Source organism: Carcharodon carcharias, chromosome 6, assembly GCF_017639515.1.
Source record: "Carcharodon carcharias isolate sCarCar2 chromosome 6, sCarCar2.pri, whole genome shotgun sequence".
NCBI classification, from domain to species: domain Eukaryota; kingdom Metazoa; phylum Chordata; class Chondrichthyes; order Lamniformes; family Lamnidae; genus Carcharodon; species Carcharodon carcharias.
Window position 1 is genome coordinate 129,357,578 of NC_054472.1, and position 19,843 is coordinate 129,377,420.

General features: G+C 40.4%; 1 protein-coding gene across 5 annotated transcripts in view; it reads left to right on the forward strand.

The window, feature by feature from the left end:
- LOC121278672 (NEDD4-like E3 ubiquitin-protein ligase WWP1) overlaps positions 1-19,843 on the forward strand; it is a 197,276-nt gene that overhangs the window by 141,298 nt on the left and 36,135 nt on the right. For all 5 annotated transcript variants that reach the window (XM_041188993.1, XM_041188990.1, XM_041188992.1 and 2 more), the window contains exons 16-18: positions 1,803-1,891; positions 4,737-4,896; positions 18,194-18,327. In XM_041188993.1, the coding sequence (XP_041044927.1) occupies positions 1,803-1,891; positions 4,737-4,896; positions 18,194-18,327 (383 nt within the window). The remainder of the gene's footprint in view (positions 1-1,802; positions 1,892-4,736; positions 4,897-18,193; positions 18,328-19,843) is intronic.

Genomic DNA, 19,843 nt, shown 5'->3' on the forward strand with positions numbered 1-19,843 from the left:
CTCAAAAGTGATCCCTTCTGAAGCACATTGGTTCAAATTAGGACACAGTATGATCCAGTCTATTTGAATACATTTGACTAAAGACATTTGTTATACTGAACTTAATGTTGCGTAATTGCATTGTATTATGTACCATTAGCATTATTTTATAGCCTCCTGTCCCCTGTCTCCCTACTCTCGTTTTCCAAAATAAGTTGCAATAATTGAATTGTCCTCCTGAACAAATTATTTTTATTTTAATATTTTCCATTCCTCCACTGTGAGATTACAATTAACACCCTCTATTAAGTTATCTTGTTGAAACTTTGCCTTAATGTTGGTACAGAGGTCTTCGAGAGAATTATTAGAATCTTACAGCATTTGGTCCTTCATGCCTGTGTGGGCTCTTTGAAAGTGCCATCCAATTACTCCCACACCTCATACTTCTGCAATTTTCTTCCCTTTAAGTACTTATCAATTTTCCCTTTGAAAGTTATTATTGAATCTGCTTCCATTGCACTTTCAGGCAGCGCACTTGACAGACCATCACAACTCTCTGCATACAGTTTTGTCATTTTTTTTTGAAAAAGTACTGAAATAGTAGAAAACCACTTTGTGATAAGTTTTTGATGATTGGGCTATCTTGAGCACATCTGCCTACCTGTGTACTTATGAAATTATAAGCTTTCTAAGGTTGATAATGTGTTTCTTTTAGGCAGCGTGACAAATTTGAGCAGTTATGCTCAGTTTTTATAATCAGGTTTTGCCCTTTGGTTTTCTTAAGTTCTTTGTTTCTATTTTAAATGATGCATTTTCTGCTTTGCATCTTGCAGGTAATTTGGTGTTAAACTTGAAACTTGCTTGACACTTCATTTGGTGCCTTTATCCATTACATATAAAATTGACAACACAGAAACAGACCATTCAGCCTAACTGATCCATGCCCATTATGCTCAAAAAAAGCTTCCTACCTTATCATCTTGCTCTATTAGCACATAAGGGGTTTTCTAATAGACATTTTCAAGATGAGAGGCTTTGATAGTGTAAAATTATTCCCTCTGGTGGGTGAGTCAATAACCAGAGATCTTGGATTTAAAATCATTGGCAAAAGATCCAGATGGGAGACGAGGAAATTTTTTTTCAGAATTGGTGGGATCGGGAATGCTCTACTGAGAGGGTGGTGCAAGCTAATTCCATAAATAATTTTAAAGGGGATATGCACAAGTGCTTGAGGGTGAGCAGTTTATAGAGTCATGGATAAAAATTTGGGGTTTGGGACTAAGTATGACTGCTCTTTCAAAGAGCCAGCGCAAGCACAATGGTTGAATCCCTCTGTGCTGCAAGTTTCTACGTTCCTATGTTCATAGTAAGGTTATTGTAATTGTAATACTAGCAGCTTACAATGAGAAATATGCTGGCCTGTAATTCATGAAGGGCTAATATTTTGTATTGTTAATTAGTTACAAGCCTACCATGACCATCAACAATAGATACCTGTACAGTTATTAATTATGGCCCTGAAAATCCTTGGCTAGCAATCCTGCCAATTATATTAGGATTATGTGCCATTAAAGATCTCCAGTGCTGACCTTGATGACTTATTCAAGTCCCATCCTATTTTCCAACCCTACTGACACACACCTGCCAAAGTTACAATGGGAATGCACTGGAAAAGCTGTGGAATTTCTGATCCAATATTTTTATTTTAATAAACTTGGCCAGTTGTTCCTCATAGAAGTATGCTATTTTAAACTGCCTATTTTCACTTTTCCTGATGTGTGCACACAGAAACGTTATTAAAAGTTAATGTTTTTTTTAAACAGATAATGGCTTTAAAACCATATGACCTTCGAAGGCGATTATATGTAATATTTAGAGGAGAAGAGGGACTGGATTATGGTGGATTGGCCAGGTAAAGCACCATCAGAATGATTTGCAAATAAAGATCTAGTTTCAAGTATTACTTAGTAAAATGCAGTAACTAGTAAGAAACTTTTGTTGATGCTGTCTGCATAAGAAGATTCTAATATATTAGGTTATATTGGAATTCAAATTTGTACAAAAAGAATAAAATTAATTTATTATTGCATGAAAAATTGTTATAAAAAACTTACAGCACAGAAAGTGGCCATTCAACCCATCATGCCTATGTGACTCTTTGGAAGAACTTTTCAATTTAGCCCCAAATCCCGGCCTTTTCCCCATAAATTGGTCTTCAACATTCCTTAGGGAATTTGGTTTTACCATCCTTTTATGCAGTGCATTCCATATCTTAAACTGTGTGAAGAGATTTTGCCTCATTTCTACTCTAGTTCCGTTGCCAATAATTTTAAATCTTTGACCTATCGTTAGTGACCCACTTATCTGAGGCAACCCCTTGTAATTTGGAATACCTTTAAGGAGAACAGACCTAGCTTCTTCAATCTTTCTAGTCATACGGGTAAACCTCTTCTGTACCCATTGCAGACTCTTGACATCCTCCCTAAACTGTGATGCCCAGAATTGTACAAAAGGCTCCAGCTGAGTTCTAACCAGAAACTTGTAAAAATTTAGCATGGGCTCATTGTTCTTGTATTCCACCCCCTAGTTACAAAGCCAAGTATCTGGATACCTGTTACTATGTTGTCAAGTTTTGTATCATCTGCAAATTTCAAAATTGTACTCCCTAAACCGAAGCCCAGGCAATTTATGTAAAGCAAGAAAAACAATGGCCTTAAGGCACCCCAATGCAAATGTCTTTGTTCATCTGTTTACCACTGTACTCTCCCTTTGATCCATTAACTAATTTCATCCCTAAGTTACTACCATCCCTTTAATATTATGTGCTTCTATATTCTGAATAACTTTGTTATGCTGTACATTATAAAACCCTTTTGAAAACCCATAGATACAACATCTACTCCACTACCTTCATAAACACTTTTTATCACTTCATCAAATAACTCAATCAGGTTAATCACACATGATTTGCCTTTAACAAATCTGTGCGGGTTGCCCCCTGTCAACCCGTGCTTCTCCAAGTGAGAAATCATTTTGTCTTTCAGCATAGTCTCTCGTACTTTACTCTAGTAACCAGGTTTATTCCTCTTTCCTCCTTTGAACGGTGAAGTAACATTTGAAATCCCCCAATCCTCTTGAAACCCATATCCAAGGAGCTTTGAAAGACTGTGTTAGAGCTTCTAGTCTCTCCATCCGAGCTTCTTTCAGCACCTAAAGATGGATCTCATCTGTACATCAGGTTTATGATCTACTAGTTCCTTCTAAAAACGTTAAAACATAGTATTCTATGTTGTGAGGTTAGTTCAAATCATTCCCAGTCTACTGAATTATTTCACAAAAAATATTTCTTTTGAATGAATTGAGTTTTGTTAAAGTTGCAGTTTTAATTTAAATAGATTCACCAAAAGAGGAAACAGGTTATTATTACAAAAGCAAAATACTGTAGATGCTGAAAATCTGAAATAAAAACAGTAAATGCTGGAACTGCTCGGTAGGATTGGAACATCTGGGGCAGAGAGAAACAGAGTTAATAATTCAGGTTGATGACAAAAATGACACAAAAATTGGTGGGAAGGCAAGTGGTGAGGATGACACAGAGTCTACAGAGGGATATAAACAGGTTAAGTGAGTGGGCAAAAATGTGGCAGATGGAATATAATGTGGGAAAGTTGAGGTTATGCACTTTGGCAGGAAAAATAGAGGAGCTGAATATTATTTAAATGGAGAAAGACTGAAGAAAGCTGCAGCACAGGAACTTGGGGGTCCTCGTGCATGAATCCCGAAAAGCTAGCATATAAATTCAGTAGGTAATAGGTAAGGCAAATGAAATGTTGGCGTTATTTCAAAGGGAATGGAGTATAAAAATAGGGAAGCCTTGCTAAAACTGTACAAGGTACAAGTTAGACCACACCTAGAATACTGTGAACAGTTTTGGTCCCCTTATCTAAGTAAAGATATACTGGCATTGGAAGCCGTCCAGAGAAGATTCACTAGGTTGATCCCGGGATTGGAGGGATTTTCTTATGAGGAGAGGTCAAGTCGGTTGGACCTGTACTCATTGGAGTTTAGAAGAATGAGAGGCAACCTTATTGAAACATATAAAATTCTTAGGAGGCTTGACAGGGTAAATGCTGAGAGGTTGTTTCCCCGTGCGGGAGAGTCTCGGACCAGAGGGCATAATCTCAGAGTAAGGGGGCGCCCACTTAAAACAGAGATGAGGAGGAATTTCTTCTCTCAGAGGCTAGTCAATCTATGGAATCCTTTACCACAGAGGGCTGTAGAGGCTGGGTCGTTAAGTATATTCAAGACTGAGATAGACAGATTTTTAATCAGTAAGGGAATCAGGGGTTATGGAGAAACTCCAGGAAACTGGAGTTAAGGATTATCAGATCAGCCATGATCTCATTGAATGGCGGAGCAGACTTAATGGTCTGAATGGCCTACTTCTGCTCCTACATCTAATGGTCTTATGGACCATTCATCAGAAGGTAAAATCTGGTGAAAGCCCTGAAACGTTAGCTCTGTTTCTCTCTCCGCTGATGCTGCCAGATCTGCCTAGTATTTCCAGCATTTTGTTTTCATAAGTTCTTATTTACTTGCAACTTGAGAATTGCTCAATGTATCACACTCCAACCTCGTAGAGTGGGAGATTCCACTTGAGCAACAAAGAAGGGATTGGAATAGTGACAGAATTTTTTAAAAGTTATCAAGTGATGGATAGTATATTTTCAAAATGATGTTTAATTTTCTTCACACAGAGAATGGTTCTTTCTGCTATCCCACGAGGTGTTAAATCCAATGTACTGTCTTTTTGAGTATGCTGGCAAGAGCAACTATTGTTTGCAGATAAATCCAGCATCCACGATAAATCCAGACCACCTATCATATTTTTGTTTCATTGGACGATTTATTGCAATGGTGAGTGCATAATTTGTTAATTGGTTAAATGTTAAGTTGAAAATTCAAAAGGGTTTATGAGTAATGCACTAGCTTTGAAGCCTTTTTGTATTGGGAATAAGTCTAAAATGAGATGCTATTCAAATATTATAATTTACCTTGCACGATTTTGGTATTATACTGTGTGAAGAAATGGTATTGTAGCCCATTTAATTTGACAAATTGAAATATTAACACACTGATATAAAGTGATTCCTAGTACAATGAGTTTCTAGTCTGAGGTTGGCTCTCTGCAAAAGTTGATGAACTGAAGTGAGAATTGTTTTTTGTAAATCTGAAGGCTAGTCTCGAAGTAACAGTTTTGTGTGCCATCTAGTGGTTACTTTCAGTGATATTGGCAGAGGCATGATAGGATACCTGTCTTGCTCAAGGAGTGGAATATAAAACCTAACAGCTCATAAAATGGGAGCATTCTTTAGTTATTTTCTCCACTTTGCCAAATAGGTGGTCTAAGAGGGTAGAGGGGTGACCAGGTTTCAGCAATGCTTTTATGAAATTATTCACTGGAAGGAGTGCCGAGGTAAATATTTCATTTAACCTATCTCTGATTTGAACTAGGCAAAATAATTCATTAAAAGCTGAAAAATGTAAGCTAAGTTGATGAAGTGCATAAACTTTAATTTAATTAGTTCTTGCTGCCTTTGTGGATGAGGAAGAAGTCTGCAGGGTGGATGAACAAACTCACCGCAGTACCATGTTTTAGAAAGTGGGGATAGGTGAAAAGGAATGTGGTAGGGGACACTATAGTCACGGGGATAGATCTTGTTCTCTGCAGTCATGGCTAGAATCTCCGAAGGTTGTGTTGTTTACCCTGTGCCAGGGCTAAGGACATCTCATCATGGAAGGAGATGAAGTTGGATTGTGATGGGGAGGAATCCAGTTGTGGTCCATGTATGAACCAACAATGTATATAGAACTAGGAATGAGGTTCTGCTGAGGAGATTTAAGGAGTTAGGGTATAAATTAAATTAAAAAGCAGAACCTCAAGTCATAAACTCTGGATTGCTACCAGAGCCATGCACAAATTGGCATAGTTCCTACCAGAGGTTTAAGCGTGTAGCTGAAAAGGTGGTGTGGGAGATGGGGGTTTTCAATTTGTGAGGCACTGGCACCAGTACTAGGGAAAGAGGAAGCTCTTCCATTGGTTGGACTCCGCTTACACTGGTTGGGACCAGTGTCCTGGCATATCAAGTAAATAGGACTCTCAATTAATACTGGGGGAGCTGAAGAGAGAAGTCAAAAGGTGTAGAGCAGAATCGCAATTTGGGTAAAATCAAGTAGGTGTGTTGGGAAAGAACAGAGTTTAACAAAGATAATAATTAAGGTGACATCAGGGAAAATAGTAAAAAGTTAAATTTTTAGTCATCATATCTAAATACATGAATCATCCAGAACAGAATAGGTGAAACAATAGCACAAACAGAAATAAATGGGTTTTATCTAATATCTGTTATGGCGGCGTGGCTGCAGAATGATCAAGGTTGGGAATTAAAGAGATAGACAAAATGGAAAAGGAGTTTTGGGTAGCACTCATATTAAAGAATGGGATACGGACAGTGATAAAAGGATCTTAGCTCAGAAAATCAAGATGTAAAATCAGTTTAGGTGGAGCTAAGAACCAACAAGGGCTAGAAAACATGAGGGGCAGAATCTTCTGGTCCTGTCAGCAGTGGGAATCATGGTGGGTGGGGAATATTTGGCAGGAGGCCAAAAATCACTTTTCCAGTGTTGGGAAATTAGTTTGGAATCTTGTTCTCCAACTTCCATGGCAGCTTAAAGACGGGTTGAGTGTCCCGCAGACATATGTTGGTAGGCTTGTTTGCATCTATTGAATGCTCATTGAAAGGCCAACACAAATTAAGCGCCCAGCAGCCGGAATTTAGAACACTCACTTTCACGACTACATAAATGGCGTACACCTGGTGAGGTAGACTTCTTCCAGATCTTTGAGGTCAGTAGATGGTGCTTTCGCCTTCCTTTCACACCATCACTGAGAGATATTGGCTGCCTGTGGCACAAGCTGGGCTTGGGAGAGGTGAGCCTGAGGCAGGACTGGGGAGGAATCATGGAGCAGAGTGGAAGAGTGAATGGCTGTCTGGGTGCCATTTAAGCATGGTGCCCAGGCATTGGAGCCTACGAGCTAATAGCTGGGCAGGCCATTTCCTGCCCGCCCTGCCACAGGATTCAATGTGCCCCTAGCAAATGCATAAGTATTGAGCTGAACAGCACAAGTGCTCGCTCCAACTTCTGCTCCCTCCACTTAATTCTCCAGAATGGAAGATTCTGCCCCAGTGGGAGTAGTTTATTGATTCCCTAAGAGTAGCTGTAGCATCAAGCAGAGTACAAATCAGGATATTTGAGCTGCATGAAACAAGGGTAATACAGTAAAAATGTGGAAGCTTAATGCTCATAGGAGGGCAAACCAAATTGGCAAAAATAGTCTAGAGTTCTTGGAATACATTCAAGATAGTTTTCTAGATCAGTATGCCAAGGAATTAACAAGGGAACAGATCCTTTTAGATCTTGTTCTGTGCATCGTGACAAAATTAACGAATATAAAGGCAAAATGCTCTAGTGTCGGAAATCTGAAATATAAACAGAAAATGCTGGAAATACCCAGCAGGTCAGGCAGCAGCTGTGGAGAGAGAAACAGAATTAACATTTTAGGTCATTGACGTATTGTAAGAACTAGTTGATCAATTATCACTTGGACAGTTGTGGATTCATTAAGGAAAGTCAGCACTGACTTGTTAAGGGCAAATCACATTTAACTACACGGGCTTATTGTCAAGTAACAGGGAGGGTTGATCAGGCTAACATGGTAGATGTGGTGTACATGGACTTCCAAAAGGTATTTGATAAAATGTCATATAACAGGCCTGTCAGCAAAGGTAGAGCCCATGGAATAAAAGAGACAGTGGCATCATGGATATGAAATTGCCTGAGTGACAGTAAACAAAGCAGTGGTGGAAGGTTTTTTTTAGACTGAGGAAGGTATATAGTGCAGTTCCTGGACCCCTATGTTTCTTGGTATATATAAATTACCCAGACTTGGGTGTACAGCGCAAAATTTCAACATTTGCAGATGATACAAAACTTTGAAGAATTGCGAACCGTGAGGAGTATAGTAATAGAGTTTGAAAGGACATAGGCTGCTGGAATGGACGGACAAGTGGCAGATGAAATTTAATGCAGAGAAGTGTGAAGTGATTCATTTCGTTAGAAAGAACAGAGGGGCAAATTAAGATAAAGGGTACAATTGTAAAAGGGATGCAAGAGCAAAAGGACCTGGGTGTATATGTGCATAAATCATTTAAGGCGGCAGAGCAGGTTGAGAGCCCGGGTAGTAAAGCATAGGGGATTCTGGGCTTTATCAATAGGGGAAGAGGGCACAAAAGTAAGGAAGTGACAATAAGCCTGTGAAAAAGGCTTGTTTGGTCTCAACTGGAGTAATGTGTCTAGCCCTGGGACCACACTTTTGAAAACATGTGAAGGCATTAGAGAGGGTGCAGAAAAGATTCATGAGAATGGTTCCAGGGATGAACATCTTCAGTTATGTGGATAGATTAGAGAAGTTGGAACTGTTCTCCTCGGAGAAGAGAAGATTAGGAGGAGTTTAGAAGAATGAGCGGGCATCTCGTTGAAATGGATAAAATTCTGGCACGGCTGGGTGGACTGAATGTTTCCTCTAGCTGGTGGGGTGGTCTAGAACAAGGGGTTACAGTCTCAGGATAAGGGGTAGGCCATTTAGGACAGAGATGAGGAGAAACTTCTTCACTCAGAGGGTGGTGAACCTGTGGAATTCTCTACCACAGAAGGCTTTGGAGGCCAAGTCACTGAATATATTTAAGAAGGAAATAAATTTCTAGACTGTCAAGGGTATGGGGAGAGAGCAGGGCTATGGCGTTGAGCTAGAGGATCAGCTATGATCATATTGAATAGCAAAGCAAGGGCCGAGTGACCTACTCCTGCTCCTGGACTGAGGAGATAGGGAGAAATTGTTCCTGTTGATGGAAGGATCAAGAATTAGAGGACATCGATTTAAGATGTTTAGCTAAAGAAGCAATGGTGACATGAGGAAAAACTTTTTATGCAGCGAGTGTTTAAGATGTGGAACGCACTGCCTGAAAGTAGTTGGAGGCAAATTCAATCATGGATTTCTAAAGGAAATTTGATAATTATCTGAAGAAAACAATATTGCCAGACTGAGAGGAAAAGATAGGGCAGTGGAACTAGGTGAGTTGAGAAATTAACCAGTCCGACAAAGTTGAATTTTGCAGCCAAAGTATTTGTTTAATGTTGCTGACATTTCCTTGTTCCCTGTTATATTTTCTCCTGTCTCTGCCTCTAAGGGGCCCATGTTTACTTTCACTTTCTTTTTGCATACCCATAGAATGGGCATTATGCATGGGCATAACAGACCAAATGGCTCCTTCTGTGCTGTAACCATTCTTTGATTATATAATAACCATGCGGTAAAGAAATTACTGGGGAATAATAATAATGTGATAGCATTGTATGTTGATTTTGAGAATAGCTTAGTTAAGTCTGAAACTCTCATCAATAAAATAGCCACATAGCTATGAGGGGTGAGTTAACAAAGATGGATCGGAGAAACTAGATTAAGATATATAGCAGATAAACAATGGCAAACATTAAAAAAAAATTAAAATTTGCAATGAATATATTTCCTTAAAGGATAAAAACCCCATGGGAAAAGTGGTCCAACTGTGACGAACAAGAGAAATTAAAGGTAATAAATTAAAGGAAGAGGCTTATAATGCCAAAAATAGTGGTAAATCTAAGGATTGGAAAAATTCAACAAAGGATGACCAAGAAATTGATAAAAAGTGATAAAATAGAATATGAGAGTAAAGCAACAAGATTCATAAAGGCAGAGTGTAAAATCTTTTATTGGTATGCAAAAAGGAAGAGAGTGAAAGCCTGTTAGAGGCAGAGACAAGAGAAAATATTGGGAAATAAGGAAATGTTAGAGACATTAAACAAATACTTTGGCTGTAAAACTCTGCTTTGTTGCACTGGTAGTTTTGGTGCTACGGCTGATAGCTTAGGTGAGAAGTTTCTGCCCACTTCCAATGTGGTTCATGCTAAACATCATGTTGTTGAGGGCATTAGTCCAAGTTTTATATGCACATGCCATCGGTATATAGATTGGGCAAAACATGGTGGCAGTTAGCGCCCTATGCTGTTTTGATGCCTGACCTGCCATTTTCAAACTCTCTCCCCTAAATAATGCCCTTTCTTAAACATGTACAGCTGAACATTTAAAGACATTATCACCAACTTGCAGATGAGTTATTTTGTATTATCTGCTTACACTTGCAAAGTTTGTGAAAGTACTAGGTTGTTGGATGGGTTCAGAAAAGCTGGCAAAGTCAGGTTTGAGTGGTACTAGAGTTTGGGAACTTGTGTCCTTTCAAAAAGCCTTGGAGTACATCATTTGCTCCTGGTCATGGGGGCTATAATTGCACATCATTGGAGGGAAATGGCACAGAGGCAGGAAAGAAACTGCTCACAAAGGGAGGAAGTGGTAAAAGAGGAGGCGTCTTCTCAACAGGAGAGTCTTCAGGATGCACTTCTGCTACCTGCACCTAAGCTAGAAGCAATGTGTCGGGTGTCATTGCTTTAAAAAGAGGTGGTCACATAAGTGTACCATCACTTGGAAGCAGACCTTTAGCCTCAAAGCAGGGTGAGGACAGTGCTGCCAGTACTCATCAAGGTGACTATGATCCAATTTTTTTTTTAGCAGTGGATCCTTCCATGCTGGGACAGGTGATATTATAAACATATTGCAGTTTGCTATCCATCGCTAAGGGGGGGCAGTGGCATAGTATTGTCACTAGACCAGTATTCCAGAGACCCAGGGTAAACTCTGAGGACCCGGGTTTGAATCCCACCATGGCAGACGGTGAAAATCAAATTCAGTAAAAATCTGGAATTAAAAGTCTAATGGTAACCATGAAACCATTGCCGATTGTTGTAAAAACCCTGACTCCAGACCCACAGCAATTTTAAAAAATGCCATCTGAATGCATGGATGCATCAGATCCCATGATTCACTGACTTCTCTCTAACCAGAAGCATGAGGACCGAGCACGTGACTTTGCCATGGAGGATGCATCAACTGCACACTCTTGGCTCTGTGGGCACACATCTCAAAACCACAAAGGGTATGACTGACTCAGTGTGCAGTTGGTAAGCACATCATGTTGGTAAATGCCTGCTGTCCTGATAGTGGTCATGATTAGTTCATTCTGCGCTAGTCCAGCAACTTGAACTAGAACTGCTTGGTGACAAAGGCTACCCGATCCACACCTGGCTGATAACTCCTCAACTCTGCAGGTGGCAGCACTCATATGATGAGCACCATGCTGCAACAAGAATGCCTGCTTGTGTGCAGTGGAGCTAAAACATCAGCCACCAGATGCTGCATCACACTTGGGTCTGTAACTATTTTCATGGTGTTGCCAGAAAGGATGGAAGTTCTGGGCAAAGGCCTGTGCCAAGTTGGAGCTAGACTGCTTTCTGCTCCTTCATGGGCATCAGACTGTTTGGCAGGAACGCCAAGGCTCCAAGCATTTCTCTCTGCAGGCCCATCAGCTTTTTTCCCATCAAAGTCCTCATCTGAGTCTTCTGCAGTAGAACACATGTGCAACCTCACCCTCTGGCGAGCTGGCACCTGCACATATCCTTTTCCCCTGACTGGGCTGCAGCCCACTCATGCTGGTGGCTACAAATGTCAGATGGAGCAATGCTGTTTCGTCCTCCTCAATCTGGTAGGACTTGGGTATCCGAAAGAATAACATGCATGATTGAGGATGAGAAAAGTGGTGGAGAAAAGCAAGAGGTGCATGATTACTCCATCAGGAGCTTATGTATCATAGCAGATTTGGGGAATGAAGGTGAATTGGGATTGAGAAGGTGGATTAGTCAGGAATATATCCTTCTCAATGGCCACAGCCTCAGTTATGACAGCTTCAGTTATTCCTAGCGCCATTTTCCCCATGTGGATCAGCACATGCAGCCCTGCCTGTCCCTAACTACCTGTTGACTGCTATTGTTGTCTATTATAGGCTACCTTGTCCTGCAAAAGACAGGGAAGCCTGTCATGTGCTTTGGTGATGTGCTTGCCACAGTTGAATAGCTGACAATGTGTGCAAGATCTGAGATGTGAATATGTGGTTTGTAGCACTGCTAGATGTTTGAGGGTGAGCTGAAGTATATGTATGTGAGATCTGAGTTGTGGTTGAAACAGACTGATGCTAGATGACTGAAGAGGTTTGATGAATGGAGCAATTTGTAAGGCTAGTGGTGCAGCTGGTGGGATGTGGCTTGACATGATGCATTAATTTGATCGCTCATGTTAGGTAATTAAACTTGCAACACTACATCAAAAACCTTGCTGCTAGATTGGCAACATTGACTGCCACAACTACCTACTTCCATTGCCTTCTGAGTATTTTCTAGAGGGAAGAAGACATCTTTGGGAAGAGAACCTCTCTCCTCTTGTCGACCTCCTACATCAAAAGCTCCAGCACAGCTTCTAGAAATCTAGGGTCAGGCCCACTGGCCTATTGCACCATTTCATCTCCTCCAACAGCTCTTCAAAACTTCTCCAAGCAGTTTCAGCCTATTCTGTACCTTGAATGCACCTAGCTTTTTAGATGCACTGGCTCAGCTGGCATTTATTGCCTATCCCTAATTGCCCTTGAGAAGGTGGTGGTAAGCTGCCTTCTTGAACTGCTTCAGTCCCTGTAGGTAAACCCACAGAGCTGTTTGCAGGGGGGAGTTTTATGATTTGACCCAGCAACAGTGAAGGAACGGCGATATAGTTCCAAGTTAGGATGGTGAATGGCTTGGAGGGGAACTTTCAGGTGGTGATGTTCCCATCTGATTGCTACCCTTGTCCTTCTAAATGGTAGCAATTGTGGGTTTGGAAGGTGCTGTCTCAGAAGTCTTTGTGAGTTCCTGCAGTGCATCTTGTAGATGGTGTACACTGCTGCCACTGTACATTGGTGATGGAGGGAGTGAATGGGGTGCCAATCAAGCTTTGTCCTTTGTGCTTTGTCCTGGATGGTGTCGAGCTTCTTGAGTATTGTTGGAGCTGCATTCATCCAGGCCAGTGGAGAGTACTCCATCATACTCCTGACCTGCACCTTGTAGATGGTGGACAGGCTTTGGGGAGTTAGGAGGTGAGTTACTCACTGCAGGCTTCCTAGCCTCTGACCTGCTCTTGTAACTACAGCATTTATATGGCTTGGATCTATATCGTTGCTCCTTCACTTTTGCTGGGTCAAAATCCTGAAACTCCCTCCCTAACAGCCCTGGACTGCAGTGGTTCAAAGAGGCAATTCAGCACCACCTTCTCAAGGACAATTAGGGATGGACCATAAATGCCAGTTTGGGTGAGCACTTCAGTTTCTGGCATTTTGTTCTTGCATCTGATCTTCAGAAGCTTCCAAAGGTAGCTCAAGTGAAAGTGATTGAGCTTCTTGGCATGACGCTGATACAAGGTCTAAGCCTCGCATGTGTGGAGCAAAGAGGGCAGGATAGTGTAGAGGAGAGCCATAATCTCCAAAATGATATAGATGGGTTGGTGGAGTGGGCAGTAAAGTGGCAGATGGATTTTAACATAGAAAAATGTGAGGTCATACATTTAGGGAGGTCAAACAGTTACAAGGATTACAAAATAAATGGGAATGTTCTAAGAGGGGTAGATGAAATGAGAGATCTTGGCGTACAAGTACACAGGTCCATGAAGGCAGAAGTTCAAGCAGACAAGGCTGTAAAGAGGGCGTGTGGAATGCTCTCCTTCATTGGCAGAGGTATAGAATATAAAAGTACGGATATGATGTTGGACACTGGTGAGGCCACAACTGGATTATTGTGTGCAGTTCTGGTCACCACATTACAGGAAGGATGTAATAGCTCTGGAGAGAGTGCAGGGGAAGTTTACAAGAATATTGAAGGGTTAGAAAAGTGTAGCTACAAGGAGAGATTGTATAGGTTGGGGTTATTTTCCCTGGAACAAAGAAGGCTGAGAGGTGACTTGATTGAGATGTACAAAATTATGAGGGGAATAGATAGTGTGTACAGGATAAAATTGTTTCCCTTGATGGAAAATTCTAGAACCAGGGACATAGATTCAGGATAAGTGGCAGAAGGTGTAGGGGGGACATGTGGAAGAACTTTTTTATGCAGAGAGTAGTGGGTGTCTGGAATTCGCTGCCCAAGTTGGTGGTAGAGGCAGAAACTTTAAACTCTTTTTAAAAAGTACCTGGATCTGCACCTAAAGTGCTATAAGCTACAAGACTATGGGCTGGGTGCAGGAAGTTGGGATTAGAAAGGGCACCTGTGTGTCCTCGGGTTGGCATGGACAAGATGGGCCGAATGGCCTCTTGTGCTGTAACTTTTCTATGGTACTATTGCTGTACAGATTTGCAGTTGATAGGCAGACTTACTCTTCTTGGTTCCCTGTTCAAAGTCTACCAAAGACTACACTTGCTTTGGCAATTCTAACGTGTGCCTCATCATCAATATAGACAGTTGGAGAGAGTGTGCTACTGAGATAAGTGAATTTATCCACTACTGACAGGTTCTGGTCATGGACTGTAACCTTGGATTCGATATGGGATTTTCCTGGAGAAGGCTAATACATTACTTCAGATTTCTTCGGGCTGATTGTAAGGCCAAAGTTGTCGTATGCATTGGAGAACAAATCCATGCGGAAACACTTGCTTAGTGGTAATGTCACTGAACTAGTAATCTTGAGGCCCAGGTTAATGCTCTGGAGACATGGGTTCAAATTCCGACATGGCAGCTGGAATTTGATTAATAAAATCTGGAATTGGAAGCTAGTCTCAGTAATATCGTCATAAAAACCCATCTGGTTCACTGATGTCCTTTAAGGTGGAAAATCTGCTATCCTTACCCGATCTGACCTACATGTGAGCTCCAGATCCACAATGTGGTTGACTCTTAACTACCCTCTGAAATTTCCTAGCAAGTCACTCAGTTCAAGGGCAATTAAGGTGGCCTGCCAGCAACACCCACATCCCATGAAACAATTAAAAACAAAAGTAGATAGCCCTGTTTTAGTAGGCATTGTGCTTGGATAGAGAAGACTTGTCATTGAGGAAAACCCTGTACAGGCGTGTTTCTCCTCCAGTATTTTCCGATTACCTCATTGTTTTCATCGAACCAATTTTGATGCTTAGCAGAGGTAGGGTCAAAGACCTTTAGAAAACTGGAGTGCACTATACTCCTTAAGGGCCTGGCCATCGTCAATGCAGTGAGTGAATATTTTCACTGTACACAGGAGACTCTCGAATTTCTCAGAGAGATTCCTTCATGACTGCCTGTTTGAGCATTGAGACATAGTACAGTATTAAAGGAGTTTTGTTTACAGGAGATACCATCTTACAGATGAGATGTTAAATTAAAGCTTGTCTACTCTGTCAGATGGACATAGTAGATGACACTATTCGAAGAAGAACGAGGACATTTTCCCAGTGTTTGGGCCAACATTTGTCCCTCAACCAACATTACTAAAACAGGTTATTGTGCCATTTAATTTATTGCTGTTTGTGAGACCTTGCTGTGTGTAAATTGGTTGTTGTGTTTCTCTACATTACAACAGCAACTAGACTTCAAAAGTACTCCACTGGTTGCAAAATGCTTTGGCTTTCATGACTTCAGGATTTCCCAATGTATTAATGCAGAATATTTCTTTAAAATGCTTTCCTAATGCTAATAGTCGTCTTCCTCCCGCCTCTCCCTGAGGTACAGAGTGAACATTGTAAAGCAGTAGACCAGCATTCATATGGATTTTATTGGCAGCCTCCTCAGCACTGATCGCTGATGACCCTTCACAAGTGCATATTTAAATAGGCAGGCTTTTTTCACTTTTTAAGTCAATTATTGTTTGGCTCTTTCCAGTCTGTGGCAGCATTATGAGCAAGTATGTGGAGGAAGCTGTTGCAAAGACAGCTGATTGATCACTTTACAAAATTAACTGAACTGGCCAACAGGTCACACCCAGTTCTGCTGAGTGAAGGGAGGCAAAGCAAGCAGTAGTGAACAACAGTTTGAGGGTGCTTTGTTACCTGTCAATTTCTGGTATCCGTCAGGGGTGGAATCCTTGCATTCCATCATGTTAGATAATTGAGGTTTGAGCATGTGTGTTTATATTCATATTTTATAGATCTTATAGATACTCAAAATCCTGCCAGTTTCTTTCAAGTGCTTAAGAAAAACTTTTGTTTTGATATTTCTGTTTTCTGTTGAAATTGATCTGTTTGTACAAATCAGTAAGATTCGTTTTTTTTTTTCAATACAGTCTAGACAGGTTCCTCCTAGAAAAATTGGCCAGAGGAGAACATGCTAAATGGATCCTTTATAAATGCAGCAAGTCTCTGGACAAATTCCAGAGAGTGTCATTTTGACTCAGTTGCAGGAATCAGTGAAGCATTTGTTTTCAGGATGCTCAGGAATGAAGTATCTGTATAGTATATGAATCCTCTCCAGATGAGATCTATTGTTCAATCCTCAGGAAAATGAGCAAGGAAACAGACAAAGCTTCAGTTAACATTTTGAGGAGTAAAATATAGACTATGAAATTTGAAGGTGGATATGGGGAGTTCAAAAACACCTGAAGAACCCGAAAGTCCAGGAACAAAGAGGTCCTGTCAAATGTTATAATTTGTTAAATCCATTTCCCACCCAGCAGCGAACCAAATTTACAGCATGACCAGCAACACGGACAATTGGGGATGGGCAATAAATGTTGGTGTAGCCAGTGACACCCACATTCCGTGAATGAGTGAATAAAAAAATACAGAAAGAGAAAATCAGTGGCAGGAGGCGGCACCTGGGAATCCTTGGAAACAATTCCAGCAATCATTAGGAGATGAAGATCAGACATTGTCTACAGAGTGGGGGAAGATCAAATAGCATGGCTGCGGCGGGAGAGAGGGGGCATCGGAGCTGGGGAGTAAGGAGGACAGCAGTTGGGATGGGGGAGATGAAGGTTGCAATCAACAAGGGGTGTTCAAGCTTCCTTGGGGAACTAGTGGGGAGCAGTCCTGCTCCATCTGGCCAACAGCAAGTGCTGGAAAAGATAGCTTCTGTCTCCCTTTCACTACTGGGTTTCCTGATCCCTGGGAAATTTGCACAGCAGCAGGGGGTTTTAAATCAGTATCTTGGTTACAGTGTTTGAGCCTGATTTAGTTATGTTAATGACAAAGTCACCTCTCCACGGTGGAATGCTTGGATGCTCCAAGATCCATCGCCGTAAAAATTGTAATAGGCATGTATGCTGTGGTTTGAGTTAAATTTCTCGTATTTGATGTTTAAGCAAAGTAATTATGAAAGCTAATAGAATGTTATTGTTTATTGCAAGGGGATTTGAATATAAAAGTAGGAAGATTATGCCTTAGTTGTGCAGGACACTGATGAGACAACACCTGGAGTACTGTGTATAGTACTATTCTTCATATTTAAGGAAGGATGTAAATGCATTAGAAGCAGTTCAGAGAAGGCTACTAAACTAATGCCAGGAATGGGCGTGTTGTATTATGGAGAAGGATTGGACAGGTTAGGCTTGTATCCACTTGAGTTTAGAAGAGCAAGAGGCAACTTAATTGAAACCTTTAAGATCCTGAGGGGACTTGACAGAGTGGATGTGGAAAGGATGTTTCCTCTTGTGGGAGAATTGAGAACTAGGTGTTACTGTTTAAGAATAAGCCATTTAAGACAGAAATGAGAGGAATTTTTCTCTCTGAGGGTTGTGTGTTTTTGGAACAGTGGAAGCAGCGTCTTTGAATGTTTTCAAGGCAAAGGTAGATAGATTCTTGATAAACAAGGGGGTGAAAGGTTATTGGGGGTAGGCAGGAATGTGGGGTTGAGGTTGCAGTCAGATCAGCTATGATCTTATTGAATGGCGGAGCAGGCTCAAAGGGTTGAATGGCCAACTCCTAATTCGTATGTTTGTATGTCATGGGGAAGGTTAATATCAAAGTCATAAATCTTTATCTGAGGACTTGTTAACAAATATTATCTCAATAACCAAACAAAGGAGTGAGAAACTAATCAAGAAATTAGAATTATTTGACTGAAACTATCTTGACCCAGTCAGTTTACATGATCACTTGCAATTTTGTATTTTAATAATTCCAGTATTTGTCAGTACTTTTGTTCTTTATCAAGCAATTCGAAGCAAAATTTTGTTTTTTTATAGGCTCTATTTCATGGAAAGTTTATTGACACTGGATTCTCACTACCTTTCTACAAACGTATGCTGAACAAGAAGCTCACAATTAAGGATTTGGAATCCATTGACCCTGAATTCTACAATTCCCTTATCTGGATTAGGTATGTAGTTTATAGTAGGATTATTGTAATTTTACCATAATAGCTGTAATAGCTGAATGTAAATCAATCACCTCAGCTGAATTTGAACTTAAGTTTGTTTTAGGCAGAATTTAACAGCTTGAAGACAGGTTACCTGTGGATTTTAAATCTTTGAATTGATTAAAGTGGAAAATTAAATCCCCTGGTGAAATCCCAATCAGGTGACATTCTGCCAGTGTTACATTATAACGATTTGCTTCTGAATGTGCAAGAGTGGCCTGATCCCTCCTTTTCTATTCTCCATATGCAGCTAGCATCAAGGTTTCAAACTTTATCTCGCCATGGAGACCAAGGGAATTTTGAGAATTAGCCATTGGGGGAAATCATGGTTGCGGATCTGCAAAACACCAACATACTCTGCCATTAGATTAAACACAACAGCGTTTTCCCAAAAAATGATTCTGGACAACCTACTCAATTTAAAATAAAACTGGTGCCTACGGTTTCCTCTAGTCTGCACTGGTACATGCACAATCTGAACCAGTGCAAGAGATGGTAGAAATGTATGTTACAACAAATGTAAATCAAGTTCTCCAATCTTTAAAACTGGTTTAAAAATTATTGTGCCCAAAGAATAAGTCATTTGGCCCATTGAAATAGTTCCTCTAATATTTCAACTCACCCAGCTTTCAACTACATCTTGAACTTCTTGAATGACTTTGATTCCACTAACTTATCTTGTGTATAGTTCCAAGTGTGTGTAATTTGTTTTAAGGTTTCCTAAGATCTATTTCAAAATTTACAATTTACTAATATAAATTCAAGCCCATAAGTTCTATTGATTGTAATTCATTTTAAAGTAATATTCTGGGTTTGTTATGTACACAATTATGGTGTAGAAAAAGGTTAATTAGCCCCTTACAACTTTGCTGTGTGAAAGGGTTATTCACTTAACTATATATATTATCCCTCCCTTTCTCTGTACTCCTTTAAATTTTCCTATTTTACAGATTCTACTCCCTTTTTAGAAGCCATTATAAAATTACTTTCAGCACTTTTGATATTAACATATGACCTGACAGCCCTCTGCATAAGGAAATCTTGTAACCTATTCATTCATTCTTGTTAAATTTATGCCTTCTCGCTACCATATCATTGATCAATGGAAATAATTGTTCCTGATGTATCTTATAATTTTGAATACCTCTGGGATCAAATCTCTGGACCACCTCCTAATGACCCCAAGGTTCGCTAAATACATCATAACTAAAGAGTCTCATCACTGGCATCTTTTTAGTGAATCTCCTCGTAATCACATTCTCCTTTAATCTATCTATTTCTCTGCTCATTTGACTAACCTGTCTGTGTTTTCCTGAGTTTACTTAGTCTTCTTTTCTAATAACTATAATTCAAATTTTATGTCATTTGCAATTTTTTTTGTATTCCCAATATCCACGTCCAGATGGAGAAGGGCAGTGGTCCCATTTTTAATGTAGTCCCTTTCAGCAAACAGGTGTGAGCAGAGCAAAACTATTGT